This window comes from Bos indicus, chromosome 25 (genome assembly GCF_029378745.1).
Source record: "Bos indicus isolate NIAB-ARS_2022 breed Sahiwal x Tharparkar chromosome 25, NIAB-ARS_B.indTharparkar_mat_pri_1.0, whole genome shotgun sequence".
In the NCBI taxonomy this organism is placed as follows: Eukaryota; Metazoa; Chordata; class Mammalia; order Artiodactyla; family Bovidae; genus Bos; species Bos indicus.
Window position 1 is genome coordinate 42017724 of NC_091784.1, and position 22629 is coordinate 42040352.

General features: G+C 55.2%; 1 protein-coding gene across 3 annotated transcripts in view; it reads left to right on the forward strand.

The window, feature by feature from the left end:
- Positions 1 to 1013: 1013 nt before the first annotated feature.
- Positions 1014 to 22629, forward strand: part of SNX8 (sorting nexin 8) — a 49944-nt gene continuing 28328 nt past the window's right edge. Inside the window, exon 1 of one of the 3 annotated variants that reach the window (XM_019987514.2) lies at positions 1014 to 1172. In XM_019987514.2, the coding sequence (XP_019843073.2) occupies positions 1079 to 1172 (94 nt within the window). In that variant the 5' untranslated portion in view covers positions 1014 to 1078. Of the gene's footprint in view, positions 1173 to 15742; positions 16017 to 16825; positions 17037 to 22629 lie in introns of those variants that run through there. The other 2 variants (XM_019987515.2, XM_070780324.1) reach the window with 2 other exon arrangements.

Genomic DNA, 22629 nt, shown 5'->3' on the forward strand with positions numbered 1-22629 from the left:
ACACCAGTTCCTCAGTTGTGCTGGGGGACAGTATCGCTGTTGGTCGGCTCACAAAAATGTCCGGTGACTGTAGCAAAGAGAGCTAACTCCCTGGGGAGGGGATTCCTTCCTAGGACCCTGACTGGGGCTCTGGGCTCTTGATTGCTGTTACTGGATCCCTGGGCGTTAACAGTTGTCCCGGTATTAGCAGGTCCATGGTCCTTACCTTGGGAACAAGGCCCTCCCTAACGGAGCCCTACCAGTCGCTCCAGCTTCCTCTTCGGCCTCCGCTTTTAGCTCCAGGAAGACCACAGCGTTTGCAGCTGTGCGATGCCTCGGGGCCTGTGGGCACCCGCTCCTTCCTCCCGCTGAATTCCTCATTCCTCCAGCCTCAGCTGATGCTCTCCGCATCCCGGGATCCCTTCACCCGGCCAGGGCCGGGGGAGCGCTCTAGTGCGGCGCTCCCACCGTCTTCTTCTGGAAGTCGGGACACTCGCTCCCCTCCGGTGGCCTGTCCGTCCTCCAGATAGGGGAGGGTACCAAATGCACAAGCCCGCCTGGCCTCCAGGGGGCAGTCCGGAGACCTGAGTGAGTGAACGACTGAATGACCAGGTGGCTAAGTGAGCGGGTGAGCGAGTCGGTGAACGAACGAGCGGATGGACCAGCAGGCGGACTACCGAGGAAGTGAGCGAGCGAGCGGACCAGGGAGTGAGAGTGAGAATAAATGGATGAATGAGTGAGTGGGGGCTGAGGGAAGGCAGGTGGGGACTGACTGAGCGGGCGAGGGAGCGGCCAGAGAACCTGCAGCGGGGGAGCGGCGGACGCCGGACGCTGAGCGCGCGCCTGGACCGCGCCACCTGCCCTCCGCGTGGCAGCTGAGCCGGGGCGTGGCGGGAAGAGGCGGAGGAGTGGGCGGGGCGACGCCGGGACCGGGCGTGGCGGAGCCGGTGCGTGGGCGTGGCGAGGCCGATAGTGGGCGGAGCAGGCCCGGGGCGGGCGGGGATAGGCCTGGAGTGGGCGTGGCCAACCCTGGGCATGGGCGGGGCGAGGCCGGGCCCAGGCCGGCGGGCGCAGAGGAAGTCACGTGGCGAGCGCTCACATGACCGGCGGCGCGATGGACCCGCTGCCCACCGCGCCCGGAGCTGCAGCTGCTGAGGCGGAGGTGGACGAGGAGGCGGACCCGCCAGCGGCAGGTATGGCAGGCACCGTCCCCCCAGGCCCCGCGCGGCTCAGGCCCGCGCCGCTGGGGCCCTGCGGCCTTCGGCTCGCGTCCTGGCCCGGGACTCCCCGCGCCTGCTGGGTCCTCCCCTCTCACGGCCCCTCCCGGTCCACGCCCAGGAGGGCGCGTGGCTCCGCGGCTCAGAACCTCAGCACCTGTCCGGGTTTGCGCCTCTCCGCGCGCTTCTGCCTGCGTCTCCCAGGGACTGTCCGGGTCCCTCGGGGCCGCAGCACCCGCCCGCCCCTCGCTTCCTGCGTGCCCATCTGCCCTCCGCGTGTCCCTGGACTTGCCGGGCCTTGGCACGTACTGTGGCGGCTCAGGACTTGGGCGTTTCTTCGGCCAGCTCACCGTGTTTCTCCGTAAGTGCTTTTCTTAGTGGGTGAGCGTGAACACTGAGGAGCACGCGTGAGGCTTGGCTTTTCTAGGATGGCCCCATTTAGATGGTACCCCCTCTAGCCTTCCAACTGGAGAATACCTGTGGGTGTGAGTTACTGCAGCTTCTTGGTAGTGTGGCGGCACAAGTTGGAAACTCCGTTTGGAGGGTCTGGAAGGTGTCCCTGAGACGCTCATGCTTAAAGTGAGCCCCAGAGGGCTGTAAGACGGTTGATTCATTAGGGGGAAAAGGAGGCGGGGGTGGAGTGGAGCTGCTGGGGGCAGGGGTCGGGGTGGCCAGTGCTCTGGCTTGGCCTAAGTCCCCTGGAGACCCTGGGTGAGTCTGCCTTTAGACCCCAGACCCGCGCTCCCCACGCTTGGCCTGTATTTTTCCTTTCACTCCAAGGTTTGTGAGGGGTAGCACGTGACGGCTGGTGCTCCTGGTAGAATGTTGTGTTCAGGAGGTCACACGTTTGCACCCAGCGTGGGCCGGTCAGCTTGCCTGTTTCAGGTGCCCACACTGGACTCCTTGTCCAGGTCACTTTTGGAAATGTAAGGCAGTGTTTGAGCAGGAGCGCTTCTTCCCTGGGGATTGTAAACATCAGAGTTGCTGGATGTGCTGGTCGTTCTGGGCTCTCTGCAGGTGCAAGGACAGTCTGAATGTTTCCCGCAGGACTCACCCACTGGCCGCCATTGTGTCAGCCACCCCCGCTCCCTGAGACTGGCAGCTGGCCCTGTTAGGGGCCCTGGTGATTTCGTTAACATTAGGCATCCAGTTGCGGGAGGTGGCGTGGTAGAGGAAAAACACAACAACAAAAAGCACTTTTTTTTTTTTTTTAAACTGGGAAAGCTAAAACCCGGAGGTACGTGGCCTGCCCACAGTGGGCAATGTTAAGAGGGTATGCTGTGGTGGGGATGGTGGTTAGATGGGCTGCAATCAGAAAATAAGTCTTTGAGAGTGAATTTTATCCAAACACCATCCGTGTGTCTCTCACGCTTGAGCAGAAGTTGATTTTGAGTGTTGAAGAAGTTGTGGCTTGCGGACATGCAGCGAATGCCATCTTCTCTGGCGTCCTGTCCACACGGCCACAGCTCACTTTAGTATTAACTGTGGGGACCATGGGGGTCTGGGTCTTTGTAGTGCCTTTGGGACTGTCAGAAAAAATGATGTTCACTGTGGTTTTCAGCCTTAAAGTTTAAAAAAAATTGTTTTTAAGCTGATTTTTTTTTGGCTGCCCTGGGTCTTTGTTGCTGAGAGAGGGCTTTCTCTGGTTGCAAGGAGCAGGGGCTGCTCTGCCTTGCCGTGCGGGCCTCTCACTGTGGCGGCTTCTCGCGCAGTGGAGCACAGGCTCTGGGCGAGGAGGCTTCAGTCGTTGCCGCGGGCAGGCTCGGTGGTTGTGGCGCACGGACTCGAGTTGCTCCACAGCATGTGGAATCCTCCCAGACCAGGGATCCAGCCTGTGTTCCCTGCATTGGCAGGCAGATTCTGACCCACTGTACTACCAGGGGAGCCCCAAGAATCGTATTATATTCTAATCCCTGGAAGCTTAAGCTGTGAGTGTTACCTCCCTTCCTAAAAATTTAACTTTCAGTTTTGCAATGTGTGGACCTCCTGCGCCTGCCTGTGTGCCTGTGTCTCCCTACGGCCGTGTATTGGTTTACTGCTGCTGCTGTAACAAAATGACCACACACAAAGTAGCTCAACCAGAAATTTCTCATTTTTCAGTCCAGAAGGCCTGTAGCCACAACAGGTTTCCCTGAGCGGAGATCTGGCTGTGGGCAGGGCTGCATTCCTCCTGAGGCCCTGGGGGAGAAGCCGTTTCTTGGTCTCTCCCGCGTGATCACCCCCTTGCTCCACTATCCCAGGCCACGCCGTCCCGTCCTGTGCTGACTCTGCCTCTTTCTTCTGTTCACTTGTTCCACTTCTGAGCACCTCTCGGATTACCTCGGGCCCACCTGGTAATCCAGTGGGTTCTCCCACTTCTAGCGTCGGCTCATCAGCGACCCGGATTTCATCGGCACTCTGGTTCCCCTTCGCTGTGTCTGTAACAGGCTCACGGTTTCTGGGTTAGGGTGGGGGTAACTGTGGAGGTCATCAGTCTGCTGTAAGGGCTGCCCAAGGTGGCTCATCAGTAAGGAATCCACTTGCCAGTACAGGAGATGAGACAACTTGGGTTTGATCCCTGGGTCTGGAAGATCCCTTGGGGGAGGATGTGGCAGCCCACTCCAGTATTCTTGCCTGGGAAATCCCGTGGACAGAGGAACCTGGTGGGCTATAGTCCATAGGGTTGCAAGAGTCGGACACAACCGAGCGTCTGAGCACACACCCACATTCTGCCTTAAATACCCTAAGGAGCGGAATTGCTGGGTCATAGGGTTGCACACGTTTTTAAAGAAATTATGTGTGGCTGTGCTGGGTCTGTCTTGCTGCCTGGGCTTTTCTCCAGTCGCAGCTGATGAGGGGTCGCTCTCTAGTTGTGGGGGGCTTCTCACTGTGGTGGGCTGTCTTGTTGCGGAGCGCAGGCTCTCTGGCACAGAGTTCAGTAATTGTGGGTCCTGGGCTCTAGAGCACAGCTAGATTCATGTGACTCCCAGATTTAGTTGCTCTGCAGCATGTGGGATCTTCCGGGATCAGGGATCAATCCCATGTCTCCTGCGTTGGCAGGCGGATTCTTTACCACTGAGGCACCAGGGGAGTACAGTTGCACGTTTTTTGTTTTAACAAATACTGACAAATGGTCCTCTCTGATAGTGTTGCCAGTTTATACCTGTAATAGGATGCATCTTCTCCCTGTAACCTCATCACCATTAAGTGCCATGTTTTGTTTTGTTTTTTAATTCCCTCAGCATTAGAGAAATTAAGAACATGTTTTATTTTTATTTTAATTTCTATTTCTTCAGTTATCAGTGAGGTTTAGTTCTTGTGATGCTTTGATCTTGTATGGCCTTCCTGAACTGACTGTTTCTTATCTTTGGCCCGTTTTCTTATGGGATTGTTCTTTTTTTTTTTTTGCTTTGTTGCAGTTCTTTTTGTATTTTGGTCTTAGACCTGTTGTAGATTTCATATTAAAGTCGTAACCATCGAAATATCTGACTGGAACCCTGTTTTCTGATTGCAGCATGAGAGTTTATTTCAGGGTCTCTTCAGAGGTTATGCAGCTCAGTGATGATGCCCTGGAGTGCCTAAGAATGAGTGTGATAGGTGCTTGCTTGTCTGACCTGATTTTGGGAATTGCATCATACTGGATAAGAATACAGATTAGCCCTGGGTCCTAGCCCTACTTCCCTACAACCCTGCCTATCTAGATGTAGTCTTCCCTTCCTTCTTTCCTTCTTCCCTGCGCCTCACAGCTCCTGGGACCTTAGTTCCCTGACCAGGGATTGAACTCTGGACCTTGGCAGTGAAAGCACCGTGTCCTAAGTGATCCGTTTCACTTCTGCCACAGCCCCTCGCCGAATGTATGCCGTACCTGCCGTTCGGTTAGGAAGCTCTGAGCTGTTCGTCTTCCCAAGCCTTGGGGGGGCCTCCTGGCTTTCTGTGGGATCAGACCTGAACTCTCCTTGTCCTCCGAGCGACTCTGCAGCCAGCCACTGGCCTCTCTCCGCGCCTGCGTGGTCTCCATGCCCTCCCCCCACCCCACCTGCATGGTCTCCACGCCCCCTGTGCCTCCGCGACCACCCCGCTGCCGCCGCTCTGCCTGGACGCATTTGTCAGGCAATTCACTGAGCTGTCACTTGAGATGTATGCATTTGACGGATTAAATTATACTTTAAAGTACCATCTGCATTGGGGCAAAAAAATACCTTCCTGTCCATCTCTCTCCCTCCATCACACACATTTCTATTGTCAGCTCCTGAGGGACAGAAACCATTATTTCTTTATATCCCAGCATCTGCTAATGGAGACAGGGCTCTGCTGTTGGAATAGAATTACATGTGTTTTTTTTTTTTTTTTTTTGCAGCATGCACGATCTTAGTTCCCCAACCAGCGATGGAACCTGGGCTCCTGCAGTAGAGGTGCAGAGTCCTGACACACTGCACCGCCAGGAAATTCCCTAGAATTACATTTTTATCCTAAGTGTTTTTTAAGATAGTATCACAGTTTGGTAACAATGGTAGCTGTGTGAGTATTATTTAAATTGGTGTTAATGCTCTTTGAACTCTGTTTCTCTCTCTCTCTCTCTCTCTCTCTCACACACACACACACACACAATTTGCAAGGTAAAATGTGTCCATCTGAGGAAAGAGGAACTGAATCTCTCCTACGTAGAGCAGATTTTGCCAGAATTTGTGGTTAGCAAGAAAGTGATGTGTTCCGGTAGGGGAATTCTGTTTTGGTTTATTTTTTCCTTCCCAAGAAAAATGCACCAGAAAAAGAGATGTTTGGCCTGCAGCGTGCAGGCTTATGGGAGAGGCTGGAGTGGTGAGATGCCAGAGAGATGGGAGTGGCCTCCCCAGGGCCTGCAATGCGTGTCGAGACAAGCTGCCCCGGTGATTAGAACCCAGGCCCAGTGAGCAGGCTGGCGGCCTGGACCCTCAGGGATTCAAAGAGCGCACCCCTGGCCATGTTACCCTCTGAAGAACGGTAGCGTTTTCATCTTTCATCCTTTGAATGTGTTTGTTGTAGAATAGTTAAGAAATCATAAGCAGACTTGAGGTAGAGGTTCCTGGGGAAAGCATCAGCAAGGAGATCCAGCCAGTCCGTCCTAAAGGAGGTCAGGCCTGAACGTTCACTGGGAGGACTGATGCTGGAGCTAAAGCTCCGGTACTTTGGCCACCTGTTGTAAAGAGCCTACTCACCGGAAAAGACCCTGATGCTGGGAAAGATTGAAGGCAGGAGGAGAAGGGGACGACAGAGGATGAGATGGTGGGATGGCATCACCGACCCAGTTGGCATGAATTTAAACAAACTCCAGGAGACAATGAAGGACAGGGAAGCCTGGCGTGCTGCAGTCCATGGGGTCGCAAAGAGTTGGACACAACTCAGCAACTGACCAACAACGATCAGTGTTAAAACCTCGTGTGGCCGGGGTGGGCGTGCTCCGCAAGTGGAGCTCCGGGAAAAGGCTGAGGCCACCCCTGGCGCTGCTCCGGCTCTCCTGGTTGGAGGAGGACTCTCGTGCCTTGGGGTACGGGGATGGGTGTGTTCAGGGTCCATCAGCTGTCTTATCCACTTTGAAGTATGCATGCTAAGCACGTGTGAGGTAAAGATTCATGACTGGTGAGTTCCAGGGCAGTTGGGGTAGTGTCTGGAGGCAACTCTGGGAGTATCGAGACACGCCTTTCCGAGACTCTCTGACCCGCTTTGCGCTGGTGACCTTCTTGCCTACAAGTCTTATGAATGAGTCGTAACCGGACCGGTAAGATTTCATGTGGTGTGTGACTCTGCACTCTGAGGAGAAGGTTGCACAAGTAGCATAACCACAGATACGAACGTCTTATAAAAGAGAAATCACCCGTGAGCCCACAGCCGCTGGTTTTAGGCTGTTTCCTGCTCCTGTGCATGCGTGCTGGACATGGTTAACCTCAGGGTGTATTTACATCTTGTCCGCTCGGTTGCCTTAACAGTATTCTACGTGGAGTTTTCACGCTTTTCTGTTTGAGGTCTGCGTGACAGTGAATCCAGGAGTGTGTGTGCGCGTTTGTAGAGTACGAAGGTGGTAAAATGTGATCCTTCACCCGGAGTCAGCATTAAAACTTGTCCTGATGCTCACACTTGGTAAACAAAGCCTCTCTCCTGCTAAACTAGGTCCCCAGCCCAGCGGTGATGGCTGCTGTCGGCTGTGCATGTGGAACCACGGTTTAGTAAGCTCCGTTGTTAGACTTCAAGAGCTGGGGCAATGTCCTTAGATGACCTTGGACGTGTCCTGCTTAGTGACCTTCTGCAAATACAAGTTCTGCATCCCTGTGCCCTCTACTGAGGGTGTTAGAGAGAAGCCAGAGAAAAGACACACCATGTGACTCCTATTTATATAAAGTTCGCACCATGCAGTTAGACTCTGCTGTGTGGGGACGCTCACGCAGGTGGTGAAGCAGTAAATGAGGAGCAAGGGAGAGACCGTGAGAATGGGGCTGTGGCCACCTCTGGCCGGAGAAGGGAAGGCCTGTGCGGGCCCAGGACAGGGGCTTCCAGGACCCCAGGGCTGTTAGCATTTTAATCTTTGTGTTTGTTTATTTGACTGCACCGGGTCTTAGCTGTGGCCTCTGGGGTCCAGTTCCCTGACCAGGGTGGAATGGGCCCCCTGCGCGGAGTCTTAGCCCTGGGCCACCAGGGAAGTCCTGCCAATGCTCTTTTCCGTTTTTGACCTGGATAGGTCAAACCACGTGTGTTGATACATAAAGCCGTCCGCAGACATTTTACATGCCGTGTGTCGGTATCTGTTTCCCAGGAGAAAAGTGTCAGGGAAACCCCAGTGTGTCCCAGATCCTGTGACAGTAAGTGGATTTGCTAATAACACAGCTTGACAGGCAGAGGTGGGCGCCAGGGATCTTGTTTGAAAATAGTTTTTTAGCAGTTTTGGCCTCTCAGCTTCCACTCTCTAGTTAATATTGCAGATGTATTTATAACGAAGTGCGTGTTTGTTGTGTCAACACCCACCCCCAAAGGAGAACCATGCAGCTCATCAGCAGGAGATTGCTGGCTCTGCTGTTTCCGATGTCTGTGTCTGGTTATACTGGCGCTGGCCCAGCTGCTGGCAAGCTCAGGTGTGCCAGGGGCCCCTGGGACCAGCAGGAAGGGGCCACAGGGCCTCCAGCATCGTGTGTTGGGAGGAGGGACGTCTGGGAATGTCACCTCTGTTGGAAGTGCAGAGGCCCTGTGCTGGGATAGGGTCGGGTGACACTCCTGACTCTGCACAGCTCATTATCTGTGGAACCGTAATGCCACCTCCCAGCTCCCGAGAAGTTCCAGTCCAGGCGGCGGGGTGGCTGGGGCTTCCAGAACTGACCGCTCACGGGCGGGGTTTGGAATTGCGTAGTCAGTTCTTCAGGCCCCAAGGCCGGTCTGTGCGCGTGCAGGTCCTTATCTTGGGGTGGCTTCTGCCCCCCACGCGTCCTCAAGGGAGGGACAGTGAAGTCGGGGTCTCGTGGAAGTCTCTGCCAGGGGCTCAAGCTTCCCCGTGCGCTGTGGGGGTTCTGTTCCCCTGAGAGGGGCTCTGCTGCGGGGAGAGAGTATCCCGTGCTCCACCTCCCTGGTCGGGGGACTTGTGGGGTGTTTGCAGTGATGGCCAAGGCCTTCCTTGTGCCTGACGCGTCAACTAGCTTAATCCTGCAGTGATGCTGTGCGGTGAGGGGTCTCACTCACCCCACTTTACAAACGGGAAACCGAGGCACGAAGAGACTGACTCGCCCGGCACCTGCTGCTGGTGGTGGCCGAGCTGGAGTCCCCTCCGGCGCCCGGCTCCGGGGTGCGTCGGGTCTGACCTCCTCACCGCCCACTCTGCTGTCTGCACCGCGGGCCCCCTTCTGGGGCCTGTCTGGAGAATCGGCTTCTGACTGAGTAACCAGCCCCTCCCAGACACAGACGCTTCGGTCCTCAGGGTTTTCTGAGAGGAAGGAGGTTCCAGGATCCTGTTCTTGTGGAGACCACCTGAGACCCGCGTGAGGTGTGCGGTCTTCTCTTTCCAGAAAGGGAGCGTCCGCCCGGAGGGTGTGTCCTCGCCGAGCGGGGACCCAGCCCTGCCGCGCGCCCTGGAAGCCCGCGTTCAGCCTGGGGGGCGTCGCAGGGGCTCGTGTTCCGCGGTGGTGGGTGTGAAAGCCCAGCAGTAGCAGCTCCCGCCCCGTGTGTGAAGCTCGGGCTGAGTCCGTCATGTTGGCGTTGCTCGGGTCAGCCGTGCCCTCCGGTTCTGGGCTTTGGGGCGGGCGGGCCTGGGTGGGCGCTCGGCCCGTCCTTGTCTGGAGGACCGGCTGTCTACCTTCAGTGCAGGTTTAGTTGTGGGGGAAACTGACTCGTGTTTTTCTTCCTGTGACGTTTTTCACAGCTCCCAGTTTGTCCGCGCCAGTTTCCGAGGCGTTCCGCGTTCTGGTTGATTAACTGCGTTCCTAGTCGTCTACTCCGAAGGCAGCCGGCAGGCAGGGGCCCTGTCTCCCTCCCTGTGAGCGACAAATATCTGTTTAAGTGAATTTAATCGTATGTCACTTGGCTTATAATATTGGGTGATTGCTTGGAGTTGTATGAGAGGGACTGAGGCTGCGAACGCAGATTCTCTGCGCCGCCTCCGCTGGATCCAGAGATGGAGCCTGCCGGGGATTTTGGAACATGTTCACGTTCACGTCCAGAGATCCTAGAAAACCTGAGTCACTTTTAGACGAAACCATACAGGCCTGGGAGGAGGGTGTTTTTTTTTTTTTTAAAGAACAAAACCAAAACCAGACTGAATTGAGTTAAACAGAGACAAGTATTCTCTTTGGAACTTTGAACTTCTGCTTCGTCAGTAATTCCAAGATTTCCCGAGTTAGCTAAAATAGTGTTGTTTTTTTTTAAACTCTGGAAAAAGTCCCTGGGCCTCCCCACATGAACGCATTCCAGAAGTGAGAGGCCCGAGACCTTGATGAACAGATTCCACGAGCCCCAGAAGCTCGTTTGCCAGGTTCCTGAAGAGGCAGGGTCCCCGAGGGCGGGCAGGTTCCTCTTGCCAGGAGTCGGGTCAGGGGAGACCATCTGACAGGTGACTCCTTTCGGGGCTGGGCTTCTGTTTTGTGATGTCCTAAGGAAACAAGCCATTTCCCCTCTCTGTGTGGTCTGATCCCAGGGAGGAACGGCCGCTCGCAGCCAGAGAAGCCCCGTCGGCGTGAATGTCAGTAGTTCGCGTGCCCTTCCCGAGGGCCGGGGCGGTCTGTGCTCTGGGGGTTCTCGTGGGATTTAGGGAGTCACGTCGCTGTGGGACCCAGCACTGGAGTGACCAGCATGCCCTGGCCAGCAGTTCATCTCAGTCTGCGGTTTTGTCCGGGCACTGTGCTCTATGCTTTCACATACAGTTGTATTTTTAAAATTCTTGCCGTCTACCAGTAATGCGCCTGGTGGTATCCCCGTTTCGGAGAGGAGGAAACGGCGCAGAGAGTTGAGCTGCTCACTCACAGTCATGACGGGTCGGGCATTTGCACTGAGGCGCCCCGACCGCTGGCCCAGCTCTGCTCGCTCACAGTCATGACGGGTCAGGCATTTGCATCGAGGCGCCCCGACCGCTGGCCCAGCTCTGCTCGTTCACAGTCACGGGGGGTCGGGCATTTGCACCCAGGTGCCCCGACCTCTGACCCAGCTCTGCTCGCTCACAGTCATGACGGGTCGGGCATTTGCACCGAGGCGCCCCGACTGCTGGCCCAGCTCTGCTCGCTCACAGTCATGGGGGGTCGGGCATTTGCACCCAGGCGCCCCGACCTCTGACCCAGCTCTGCTTGCTCACAGTCATGACGGGTCGGGCATTTGCACCGAGGCGCCCCGACCGCTGGCCCAGCTCTGCTCGCTCACAGTCACGGGGGGTCGGGCGTTTGCACCGAGGTGCCCCAACCGCTGGCCCGGGAGTGTGGTGTGCCCCCGGTCCCCTGCGTGTTGTGGGCGTTGAATGAGGCCCTGTGAGCCCCCTTACCGGGCGTGGGCTCTGGCCCCACGAGTCACCTGGTTCACCCTGACCTCCGGCCGACCTTGCTGCCATGGGGCCTCCAGGTTTCACATCTATAAAATGAAGTCAGAGTATCTACTTGGAGTGTCTGCAGGGTTAAGGAGACATAAGCACCCAGAAGGTTCAGAACCTGGTCGTGCCTCCTCAGTGGTGGTCGACCCTGCACACATGGTCCGAGTGACCGTCTTCATCCCGCTTTTGGGTCCATGTGGGGAGGAGAAAGGGGGAAAACGCTTTATTAAGGGGCTTCTTGGACTCAATGGCTGCGACGGACCTGCAACTTCACAGCCTCGTGGACGCCAGGGAGGTCCCCGGGGTCCTGAGCGTGGCCACGTGGCGTTTCTGTGGCGGCCTCCCCAGCTCAGCTTCTCTCGCTCGTGCCTGCAACCCACCTGGAGGGTTTTGCAGGTGGATGGTCTTTTCCTTCTTGGCAGACACCTTCCCTTAGAGTGCGAGCCCTCTGCATTCCAGGCTCCATCCCGGGCGAGGAGGACGCTTAGTCCTTGTTCACTAGAACTGCAGAGCAGAGAAGGACCTCCTCAGGCGTTTTTGAGGCTTGGCTGAGGTTTGACTCACACGTGGTGTAATTCACCCGCCTCAGGTGTGCTGCTCACTGGTTTTTAGTGCAGCCTGAGAGTGATGCAGCCTTCGCCAGGGTTGATTCTAGGACATTCTCATCATCCGGTGCCCATCGGTAGTCGCCCCCCTTTCCCTCCAAACCCCTCGTGCCCCAGACTACACAGCCACTAGTCTTTCCGTCGCTAAGATTTGTCTTTTCTTGAGGTTTCATGTAAATAGGACCATGTATTAGTACTTTGAAGGCTTTAGTGACGACTCCTTTTACTCAGCAGTCTTTTCAGAGTTCATCTGTGTTGTAGCATGAATCGGTGTTTCTTTTTATGGCTGAGTAATACTCCATTGCATGGGTAACTCACATTTTTCTTACTCGTGCATCAGTCCTCTGGTGGCTGGGCTGTCCCCGTGTTTGGCTGTCGTGACTGGCGCTGACGCCAGCGTCCCTGTGCCCGTCTCTGTGTGGGCCTGCTGTGCCATTTCCCGTGGGCGCCACGTAGGAGTGGCGTCATCTGCTCACAACCCGTGTTTGACCTTTTGAGGTTGGCTGCTGGACTTCCCCGCCGCCGAGTGTGTGGGTTCCAGGCTCTCCACGGCCTCGCCAGCACGGTTCCTGCCTGCCTTCCTGACTGCAGCCGCCCCAGCGGCCGGTCCCCAGGGGGTGGACCTCTCTTCAGGTGCCGCTGGCCTTCTGTGCCCCTCCTTTGGCGAAACGTCTGTTCAGATCACTTGTCAACCTTTAAGATGAATTTGTCTATTTTAAAAGCTTGAGTCGTAAGGCTCTTTATGTGCTTAGGCTCAGGTCCCTCATTGGATACATGGTTTCGTCTGCGTTCTGTGGGTTGTTTTCCACTTTCTCGATGATCTTTTATAGCAAATAGGTTTTGGTTTTGTTCTTTTTTGTTGCTGTTGTTTGGCTGCGCTGTGTGGCTTGCTGAATCTTAGTTCCCCAACCAGAGGTCACACCTGGCCCTGGCGGAGAAAGTGCCGCGTCCTTAACCACTGGACCGCCAGGAAGTTCCCAGCAGTTTCTAATTTTGACGAAGTCCAGTTGGTCTGTTTTCTTTTGCTGGTGCTTCTGGGGTCATATCTAGGAAGGCTTTGTGTGACCTAAGGTCACAGAGATTTGCTCCTGTGCTTTCTGCTGGGAGTTTGTAGCTTCAGCTCTGGCGTTTGGGGGCGTGGTCCCTCTTGGGTGAAGTTGTGTTTGGTGGGGGCACGGTGCCTGGCGGTGGTCTTGTTTGGAAACCGGCCTGTCCATCGTCATGCGGAACTTCTGCGGTGTACATGATGTGTGCCCTCCTTGCTGGGCAGAATCAGGGAGTGAGGGCTGCCTGAGGGGGTTTGCGTGGTGTGTGTGGGAAGCCTGTGAACCAGGTGGGTTGGAGGAGCTCGGCCAGGACACTCAGGCCAGCCCGAGACCTCAAAGACCGGCCTCTCCAGCGGGCACTCAGGGAGCACTCCCTGGAGAAGCTGCATCTGTGTTGTGCTTCTGAGGCTAGAGGGGATTCGGTTTGGAAATTCCCAACTAGTAAGTACAGAGGGCTTGGAGGGACCTTAAGAGGTTGTTGTTTATATTTATATTATGTAAAGCAAAGTATAAAAACACCTGACGGCTTCCCAGGGGCTCAGGCGGAAACGCTCTGTCTGCAACTCGATCGATTGCTGGGTTGGGAAGAAGATCCCCTGGAGAAGGAAGTGGCAACCCACTCCAGTATTCTTGCCTGGGAAATCCCATGGACAGAAGAGCCTGGCAGGCAGTAGTCCATAGGGTCACAAAGAGTTGGACACGACTGAGTGACTGAGCGTGCACACACAGAAAGCACTTAAACCTTTGCAGGAAGGTGGAAAACATCCTTTTCTTGTGGTGTGGGTTGGTTATCCACAAGGCCAGTGCAGCTTTATAGAATCAGGGTTTTTGTCTTACATTCTTTGGGAAGATAAACAGATATAGCCGCAAGTTGGCAGAGAGCATGGAGGAGGGCAGATAGGCCAGGGTGGGGATGTCGCTGCTCAGGGCTCTGTGTGGCGGCGCGCTGACGGCCGTCCTGTGAGAACAGCTCTTCCTCTTGCTGCAGCTCACCGAGGCGGGGTTCCTGCCGCCAGGGAGGCCCGAGTGCACTGTGGGGGCGGGGGGTCCTCCCGCCTGGGAGACACGGCAGGCCTTGACTGCTCCACGTGGCCTTCTTGCTCCTGGGAGTTCGATTCCTGCTTTGCGTTGACAGATGCTTACTGGGCACTTACTCTCTGCTGGACACTGTTCTTAATCGCTGGGCTACTAATTGGGAGCAAAGTAAACAAAAAGGCCTGCTCTCGTGGGGTTTCTGTTCTCGCCGTGGAGGTGGGCAGTATTTGGTGGACGAGGCAAGTGGGGTGCAGGTGGGAGCTCTGGCTGGGGGGCGGTTGGGGTGCAGCTTGCTGTCACTGAGGAGGCGTCACTGAGAGCGACTCGGGACCGAGTTTCCAAGGAGACGGTTTTGGGTGGTGGGTTTCTGGGGAAGGGGACACTGGCCAAAGAGGTGGCAGGCAGGGGCGCCCAGGCCAGCAGGTGTGAGCTGTGTTCCCGGCGGCGCTGGGAGCCAGTGTGGCTGGAGAGAGGGGTCAGGGGGCATGAGCCTTTCCCGGCTGAGAAAGACGAACGTTCGGGCAGGCGGTGCTGGAGTTGGGGAAGCTTGCGTTAAGAGCTGTTCTGCTGATGTGTTGTCATTCTGATCCTCACTTAGGAAGCTTTAGTTTGTTTTTCTTTTTTTTCTAAAAATCGTTTTATTGATTGATTTATGGCTGTGCTGAGTCTGCGTTGCTGTGCCGACTTTTCTCTATTAGCGGTGAGCAGGGGCTATTTGCATGGTGGCGCTCGGGTTTCTCGTGGTGGTGGCTCCTCCAGTTGGAGAGCTTGCGCTCTCGGGCCCACGGGCGCGGTAGTTGGGGCCCCCGGGCTTAGTTGTTCTATAGCACGTGAGATGCTCCCAGACCAGGGATCAAACCCGTGTCCCCTGCACAGGCAGGCGGGTTCTTAACCCCTGAGCCACCAGGAAAGCCCTTTTTCTTTTATCTCTTCCATGCTGCTAGGAAACACACACAGATGACTCAGATGACTGTGGTGGCTCTCCGAGAGGGGTGTCTGAAGAGGTGTGTTAGCGATGTGGTGTGGCTCATGTGGGCGGATAAAAGCCATTCGGGGAAGTGTCTGTTAGCAGGAAAAAAATGTAGAATTCTGTAGGAACTGATTGTAACGGAGAGAATTAAAAAACAGAGCAAAGTACTTTGTGCACGGCAGTGTTCTTCATGCTGCTTTTAACAGCAGAAAGCAGTTAGTGGAGCACAGCTAAGTGCCTTTGAGTTCTGTCCCTGAGTCATTATGCCCTGTCTGCAGGTAACAGTCTTAATAACTTCACAGAGTACAGAACATAAAAGAGGAGAAACCAAGATAAAATGGCAGATGGACTGCGGACGGTAAGAGTCAGGGGCCTTCTGGAACGGTGGGTGAAACCAGACCGGAAGTAGTGAGGCGGCTGGAGCCCCCGGTGCGGCTGGGAGTGTCCATTGGCTCAGCCACTTGGAGACCTGGGCTTATTTGCTGGGCTACGCACACAAAGCCCCAGGATGCAGTAATTTCACTCTTGGGAATGGGCGCAGCAGAAGCACACACGTGTGTACCGACACGAGGGCGCTGGCCTGTCCTTGGCAGCGGCGTGTGACACTGTCCAGGCGCCCGTGGGCACAGCGTGAGCGGTGTGCTCTGGCTGACCCACAGCAAGAGGGGGGGCCGTCCGCGGAGGGCCGCACCCAGCGTGTGGAGTGGGAAGAGTCAGCAGCAGAGGGACTCGCCCTGTGTGCTGTGCACCCTGCAGAGCTGGCCCGAGGCTTTAGCGTTCTCTCCCAGGAGAGGAGCCGCGTGAGGGGTGTCTGTCCGGGTGCTGCTGCGCTGCTGTGCAAGCTGCCTGCGCTGAACGGGTGTGAGACGTGCTCTTTCCTGTCAGCACACCCTGTTTCAGTCTAAAAAAGTTTTCACAGCCATTGGGAAAAGAAACCAATTGTGTGTTTATTCTGCGTAATGAAGTACAGGATGTACAGATACTTTCCGGACACTTACGTAGAGAAAGCGCACAGACCTCGCGGAAGTCGTGCCTGTCAACTCTGGGATGGCGGTGACTTTGGAATAGGAGACAGGGCTGGGAGGATGTTGTGCGTCTGGAACACTTTAAATTTTTTTTCAGCAAAGAATATGGCACAGTGTCCTCTTGAGTGAAATTTCGGTGGGTACATGGGTTCTGATGTTTTCTGTATTTTTGTGTTTATTTGAAGTATTTCTTCACAACAAAAATGTGTGTGCTTAAAAGTTACATGACCATTCCCCTGATGGCTCAAGGGGTAAAGAATTTGTGTGTAATGCACGCAGGAGACAGCTGAGACATGGTTTGATACCTGGGCAGGGAAGATCCCCTGGAGGAGGGCATGGCAGCCCGCTGCAGGGTTCTTGCCTGGAGAATCCCATGGACAGAGGAGCCTGGAGGGCTGCAGCCCATGTGGTCGCAGAGTCGGACACAGCTGAGCACGCATGGTGTGACAACGGGGCGCCACGGAGTGAGCCTGTTCACGGTGATTACACGCGTGGCTAGGGGTTAGGAGGGCTTTTGCTTTTACAGAAAAGCTGAAAGAGGAGTGTGGTCACGGACACTTGGAAACGTGCTTGAAGGTGGTGTCGCATCACAGCTCTGCACGCGTGGACAAGCACGCACAGTGTGCGGGTGCTCACGGATCGCTGGGCTGGAGGGTTTGCTTTATGTTGATATATCGTGAGGCCACGTAAAATAAGGTACTGAGCGACAGGTGAACCTTGAACTTGATGAAGTGGAGGCCACGCACAGTGTGTCGGAGCGCCTGAGTTATGGGTGGTGAAGAGCCGAGTGCTGACATCACTGTTTGAGGCGAGCTGACCACAGGTGGGGCGGGGCGGGGGCTCTGTTTCCTGGCATCGGGGGAGGGGGCATTCCTGACGTTCCCTGGCCACAGAGCTGCTGAATTCTCATTTCTGAGGCTGTGGCCATGATAAGGATGAGGAAACTTCTGCTTCCATTTCCTGAGAACAGTTTGTTAGTTTCAGAACAACAGAATAGCTCGGAGTTCCCAAAGGTTGAAGCCGTTTCATGAGTCCGAGGCGGAATATTCAGGTTGAACACGGAAGGTGTCTGCTGACCCCGTCTCATGCTATTTTGGTGGAAGCATTGTCGTCTGGAATGTCCTTCATTCGGTTCCTGGTGACTCGCTGAGGCGAGGTGAGCCTCTGCGTTTTTCAGATGAGGGGTCTGGACAGGCCCCGTGTCTGCGGTTCTCCCACTGTGGCCCTGTGACCAGCAGTACCCGCTGGGAAATCGTTAGAAATTCAGATTCCTAGGCCCCAGCCGAGAGTCCTGGGGGGCGGGCAGCAACCCGAGTGTTTTCGCGTGTGAAATATGCACAACGACAGCTTTGGCCATTTCCAGGTGCGCCTTCCGTGGTGGGAGGCACGCTCGTTCCGCCGTGTCAGTGAGGGTGCCGCCCGAGTCTAGAGGCCCATCCTGCACAGCTGGCACTGCCCGCCGAGCGCTCGCTCCCCAGCCCCTGATCACACCCCCCACGTTTACTTTCTTCCTCTGTGACTTCGTTCTGGGAACCTCAGGAGGGTGGAATCACACACCACTTGTGTTTGTGTCTGGCTTGTCTCACCAAGTGTGACGTCCTCAAGGCGCCTCTGTGATGTCGCGGGTTCAGTACTTGGTTCCTTTTTAAGGCCGAGCACTGTTCCATTCGGAGAAGGCAGTGGCACCCCACTCCAGTACTCTTGCCTGGAAGATCCCATGGGCGGAGGAGCCTGGTAGGCTGCAGTCCATGGGGTTGCACAGAGTTGGACCCGACTGAAGTGACTTAGCAGCAGCTGTTCCATTGTGTGGACGGACTGCAGTTGGCTGACCCATCATCCGTCAGTGGACAGTTGGGTGCTAGGTCTCTTCAGTCGTGTCTGACTCTTTGCTGCTCTATGGACTGTAGCCCACCAGGCTTCTTGTCTGTGGGATTCTCCAGGCAAGAATACTGGAGTGGGCTGACCATTGCCTCATCCAGGGGATCTTCCTGACCCAGGGATCGAGCCCAAGGCTCCTGTGGCTCCTGCATTGCGGGCGGGTTCTTTACCACTGGGCCACCCGGGAAGCCTGGACGCTTGGCAGTTCCACCTTTGGCTGCCGTGATCCTGGCTGTGCGACCGCGGCTTCTAGTTCCTGCTTTCAGTTCTTCTGGGTACAGACCCAGACGTGGAACTGCTGGACTCTCGGGTGGCTCTGGCTTTCTGAGGACCTGCTGTGCTGTTCTCTGTTGCTGCTGCACCGCGTCACGCGTCCCACCGGCCAGTGCCTCCACGCCCTCGCCCCGGTTTTTGCTTCTTTCGACAATAGCTATCTCAACCATTCATTCTGCACCTGAGCGCGGCCGAGCCCGAGGGTAACCCTGATGCTCACTCTGGAGGCTTCTGCTGTCACTGAGCCGTGTCCCGCTGGACCGCAGCCCAGGAGGGCAGAGGAGGTGGAACCCCGAACCTGGAGTCCATCAGAAGACACGTCCCCCTGCCGCTCTGCAGAGCCGGTGGGGTCCTTCTGCCACTGGCTGCCTTTGGGTCTCTGTGACCCCCCAGTGGCTTGAAAGCCACAGTACAGTGAGGGCCTCTCTGCCCGTGGGGAGACCCCCAGGGAGGTGGGGCTGACGGGCTCAGGCAGTTCTCGGGTGCTCAGAGCCGCCCCCCGGAGCCAGCGTGAAGGGTGCGGGGCAGCAGGCTGGCTGCCCCCCACCCCCACCGCGTGAGAGGCCCTCCCGCTGGTGCCCTTGTCCTCAGTGTTTGCTGAGGTCTGCCAGGTAAAGCAGAGGCACATGTGGCACAGACCTCTCTGGTCTTCCAGAGCCTCGTGTGGGAGCCAGGGCCCGGGCTCCGAGCTGCTCACAGACCCTCGGGGCTGGCCCCTCGGGGTGCCTCCCAGCGGCAGGGTTACTGCCTGAAGATTCCAGCAGAAGTGTGTTTGGGGGATTGTTGGTCCAGGCGTGTGTCTGGAGTTTCCTTGCTCTGATTTGTGGCTAACTGACCTGGAGCTTGCTGGGCTTCCCGGGTGGCGCAGTGGTGAAGAGTCTGCCTATAGTGCGGGAGATGCGGGTTCGATCTGTGGGTCAGGAAGAACCTCTGGAGGAGGGCGTGGCAACACACTCCAGTGTTCCTGCCTGGAGAATCCCATGGACAGAGGAGGCTGGTGGGCTGCTGGCGAGCGGAGGTCTGTAGGGTCGCAGGGTCAGACGCGACGAGCAGGAGTGTCGTCAGACCTGGGGCGTCCCAGGAGCGCGGGTCTGGATGGAGTCGGGTCCTCCCAGATGGCGGTCTCTCGGCGTGCTGCGGGAGGGTGCGCCACGCAGGTGGCTGGCCTGGGAGTGACCCAGCCCCCGTCAGTGTCACCCCGGGGCCAGCAGAGCAAGATGTCCAGTGTGGAGACGGAAGCCGCCCGCTGTCCCGACGCAGGGCCAGGGAGCAGCTCTCAGACCTGCAGGGCAAGTGCCTCGGGCTGACACCTGCCGCTCGGTTGCCCTTATGAGAACGGAGTGAGACAGCGCGGCTCAGACAAGGCTCGCAGAGGCATTCTGGACCCGCCACACCTGCCCAGAGCGCAGGGGCTCCACTCCAGGAGTTCCTAGTCTGCTGAGTGCAGCGTAGTGCGCGCTCCCGCACAGCCGGCGTCAGGCCCGGGCTCCAGGCTGGTGGCTTTTCAAGGTCAGGGCTTCCGCCGCCAGGGGACCCCTTAAGGAGCAGTTCTGTGTGGAAGGGTTGGAGTGGGGAGGGCGGGGGACGCTTTTGGAAGGGCCCTTCGGGATGCTGCGGTCCCCAGGGCTCCAATGGTGATGCAGGGCCCGGTGTGGGCATCTTTGCCGCCTTTTACTGACTGTAAACAGAAAGCTCAGAGGCGCTCACTTGCCAGCCACACACTGGGGACTGGAGGCTGGAATTCAGCCGCTGTCCGTCTGTGGTCACAGCCAGGCTTTGTCCACCGCCGTGTGGCACAGGCCTGACTGGCCCGTCTCGTCTGAGCTGTTTCATCTGTGTGGGAGCTGGGTTGGCAGATGGTGCCTCTTCCAGACTTCGGTCTCGTTGTTCAGTCGCTAAGTCACGTCTGACTCTTTGTGACCCGCACGGACTGCAGCACGCCAGACTTCTCTGTTCTTCACTGTCTCGGGGAGTTTGCTCGAGCTCTCGTCCTTCTAGCCATCTCAGCTGGTCTTACGGGGCTGCTTAAACTGGCTGTGGAGGCTCCATTTGAGAAGAGTCCCGCTGGTGAGCTTAGCACTGGCCCCCGGGGGAAACCAGAGTCCTCCCTGCCCTCTGCCGTGGTTTCAGCTGTGGTCGTCGGGTGACAGCAGCCTGTTGGAAGTGATACCTTTCTCTTCTTTTTTGTTCTTAAATGTTTTTTCTTAGAAAATATGTCTGTCCTTGTTCAGTAAATTGATGTTTGGAATCGTGGCTTTCTTATGATTCAGACTCTAAGGAAGGGGTTGTTCTCAAGGTGGTTGAGAGTAATGTCTTTGATTTAAAATGTGTCTTTTGAGTTGTGTTTTAAATCCTCTAGCGATCAAAGTTTGGGTTCTTCAGAAGCATGTCATCATTTGGCAATCATTACTGAGCTTACCTTCTGTCTTGGGACATTGTCTTATTTTAATCATCAGGAAAATCATGCAGTTTTCTGTATTAAGCGTGTGTTTTTATCATAGAAAAGTTTGAATAGAGACCTCCTGGTGCTCTTTCAATGATCTTTCCCCCCATTAATTTAATTTTCTCCTTTTGTTATGGCTTTCTTTTATATTAGTTTTTTTTTTTTTCCCCGTGTTCCGTTTACCTTCCCACATTGTTCCGGGTATTATACTTTTGGGGGGTTATTTTCTTGGTGATGCCTGTGGGAGTTATAGCTTCTGTGTTTTTTAATTGCCTTGGATGAATACTGTTTGATTTCAGTAACGTATAAACCCTTCTCCCCTTTCTGTGCTGTCATCACATACGAATTGTTGCTTTTGTTCAGTCTCTAAGCCCTGTCTGACTCTCTGCAGCCCCATGGACTGCAGCACGCCAGGCTCTTCTGTCCTCCATTAATCCCAGAGTTTGCTCAGATTCATGTCCGTTGAGTTGGTGATGCCATCCAACCGTCTCACCCTCTGCCTCCCCCTCCTCCTTGTGCCTTCAGCTTTTCCCGGCATCAGGGGGTCTTTTGTGTCTTACAGATCACATCTGTATAAGTCGTTCCCCATCAAAACACACTTACAGTTGTGGCTTTCATACAGTTGTCTTTGGAATCAGCCAGGAACAAGAATTGCAAATAAGGAAGTAGGAGTGCTGTCTGCTCTACTTACTGACACGGTTACTGTTTGCCTCACTGGTTCTGGGCCTTCGTTTCCTGTGAGGAATCTTCCCGGTTTCAGGCACTGGGAATGTCTCACTGTGTCCTTTGTTTTTTGCGGGAAAGAAAGGCAATGCCAAAGAATGTTCAAACTACCGCACAATTGCACTCATCTCACACGCTACTAAAGTAATGCTCAAAATTCTCCAAGCCAGGCTTCAGCAATACGTGAACCGTGAACTTCCTGATGTTCAAGCTGATTTTAGAAAAGGCAGAGGAACCAGAGATCAAATTGCCAACATCTGCTGGATCATGGAAAAAGCAAGAGAGTTCCAGAAAAACATCTATTTCTGCTTTATTGACTATGCCAAAGCCTTTGACTGTGTGGATCACAATAAACTGTGGAAAATTCTGAAAGAGATGGGAATACCAGACCACCTGACCTGCTTCTTGAGAAACCTATATTCAGGTCAGGAAGCAACAGTTAGAACTGGACATGGAACAACAGACTGGTTCCAAATAGGAAAAGGAATACGTCAAGGCTGTATATTGTCACCCTGTTTATTTAACTTATATGCAAAGTACATCATGAGAAACGCTGGACTGGAAGAAGCACAAGCTGGAATCAAGATTGCCGGGAGAAATATCAATAACCTCAGGTATGCAGATGACACCACCCTTATGGCAGAAAGTGAAGAGGAACTCAAAAGCCTCTTGATGAAGGTGAAAGTGGAGAGTGAAAAAGTTGGCTTAAAGCTCAACATTCAGAAAACGAAGATCATGGCATCCGGTCCCATCACTTCATGGGAAATAGATGGGGAAACAGTGGAAACAGGGTCAGACTTTATTTTTTGGAGCTCCAAAATCACTGCAGATGGTGACTGCAGCCATGAAATTAAAAGACACTTACTCCTTGGAAGGAAAGTTATGACCAACCTAGATAGCGTATTCAAAAGCAGAGACATTCCTTTGCCAACAAAGGTCCGTCTAGTCAAGGCTATGGTTTTTCCTGTGGTCATGTATGGATGTGAGAGTTGGACTGTGAAGAAGGCTGAGCGCCGAAGAATTGATGCTTTTGAACTGTGGTGTTGGAGAAGACTCTTGAGAGTCCCTTGGACTGCAAGGAGGTCCAACCAGTCCATTCCGAAGGAGATCAGCCCTGGGATTTCTTTGGAGGGAATGATGCTGAAGCTGAAACTCCAGTACTTTGGCCACCTCATGCGAAGAGTTGACTCATTGGAAAAGACTCTGATGCTGGGAGGGATTGGGGGCAAGAGGAGAAGGGGACGACAGAGGATGAGATGGCTGGATGGCATCACTGACTCGATGGACATGAGTCTGAGTGAACTCCGGGAGTTGGTGATGGACAGGGAGGCCTGGCATGCTGCATTCATGGGGTCGCAAAGAGTCGGACACGACTAAGTGACTGAACTGAACTGTGCTGGGTGTGGAATTCTTGGCACTTAGACTCTGCTCT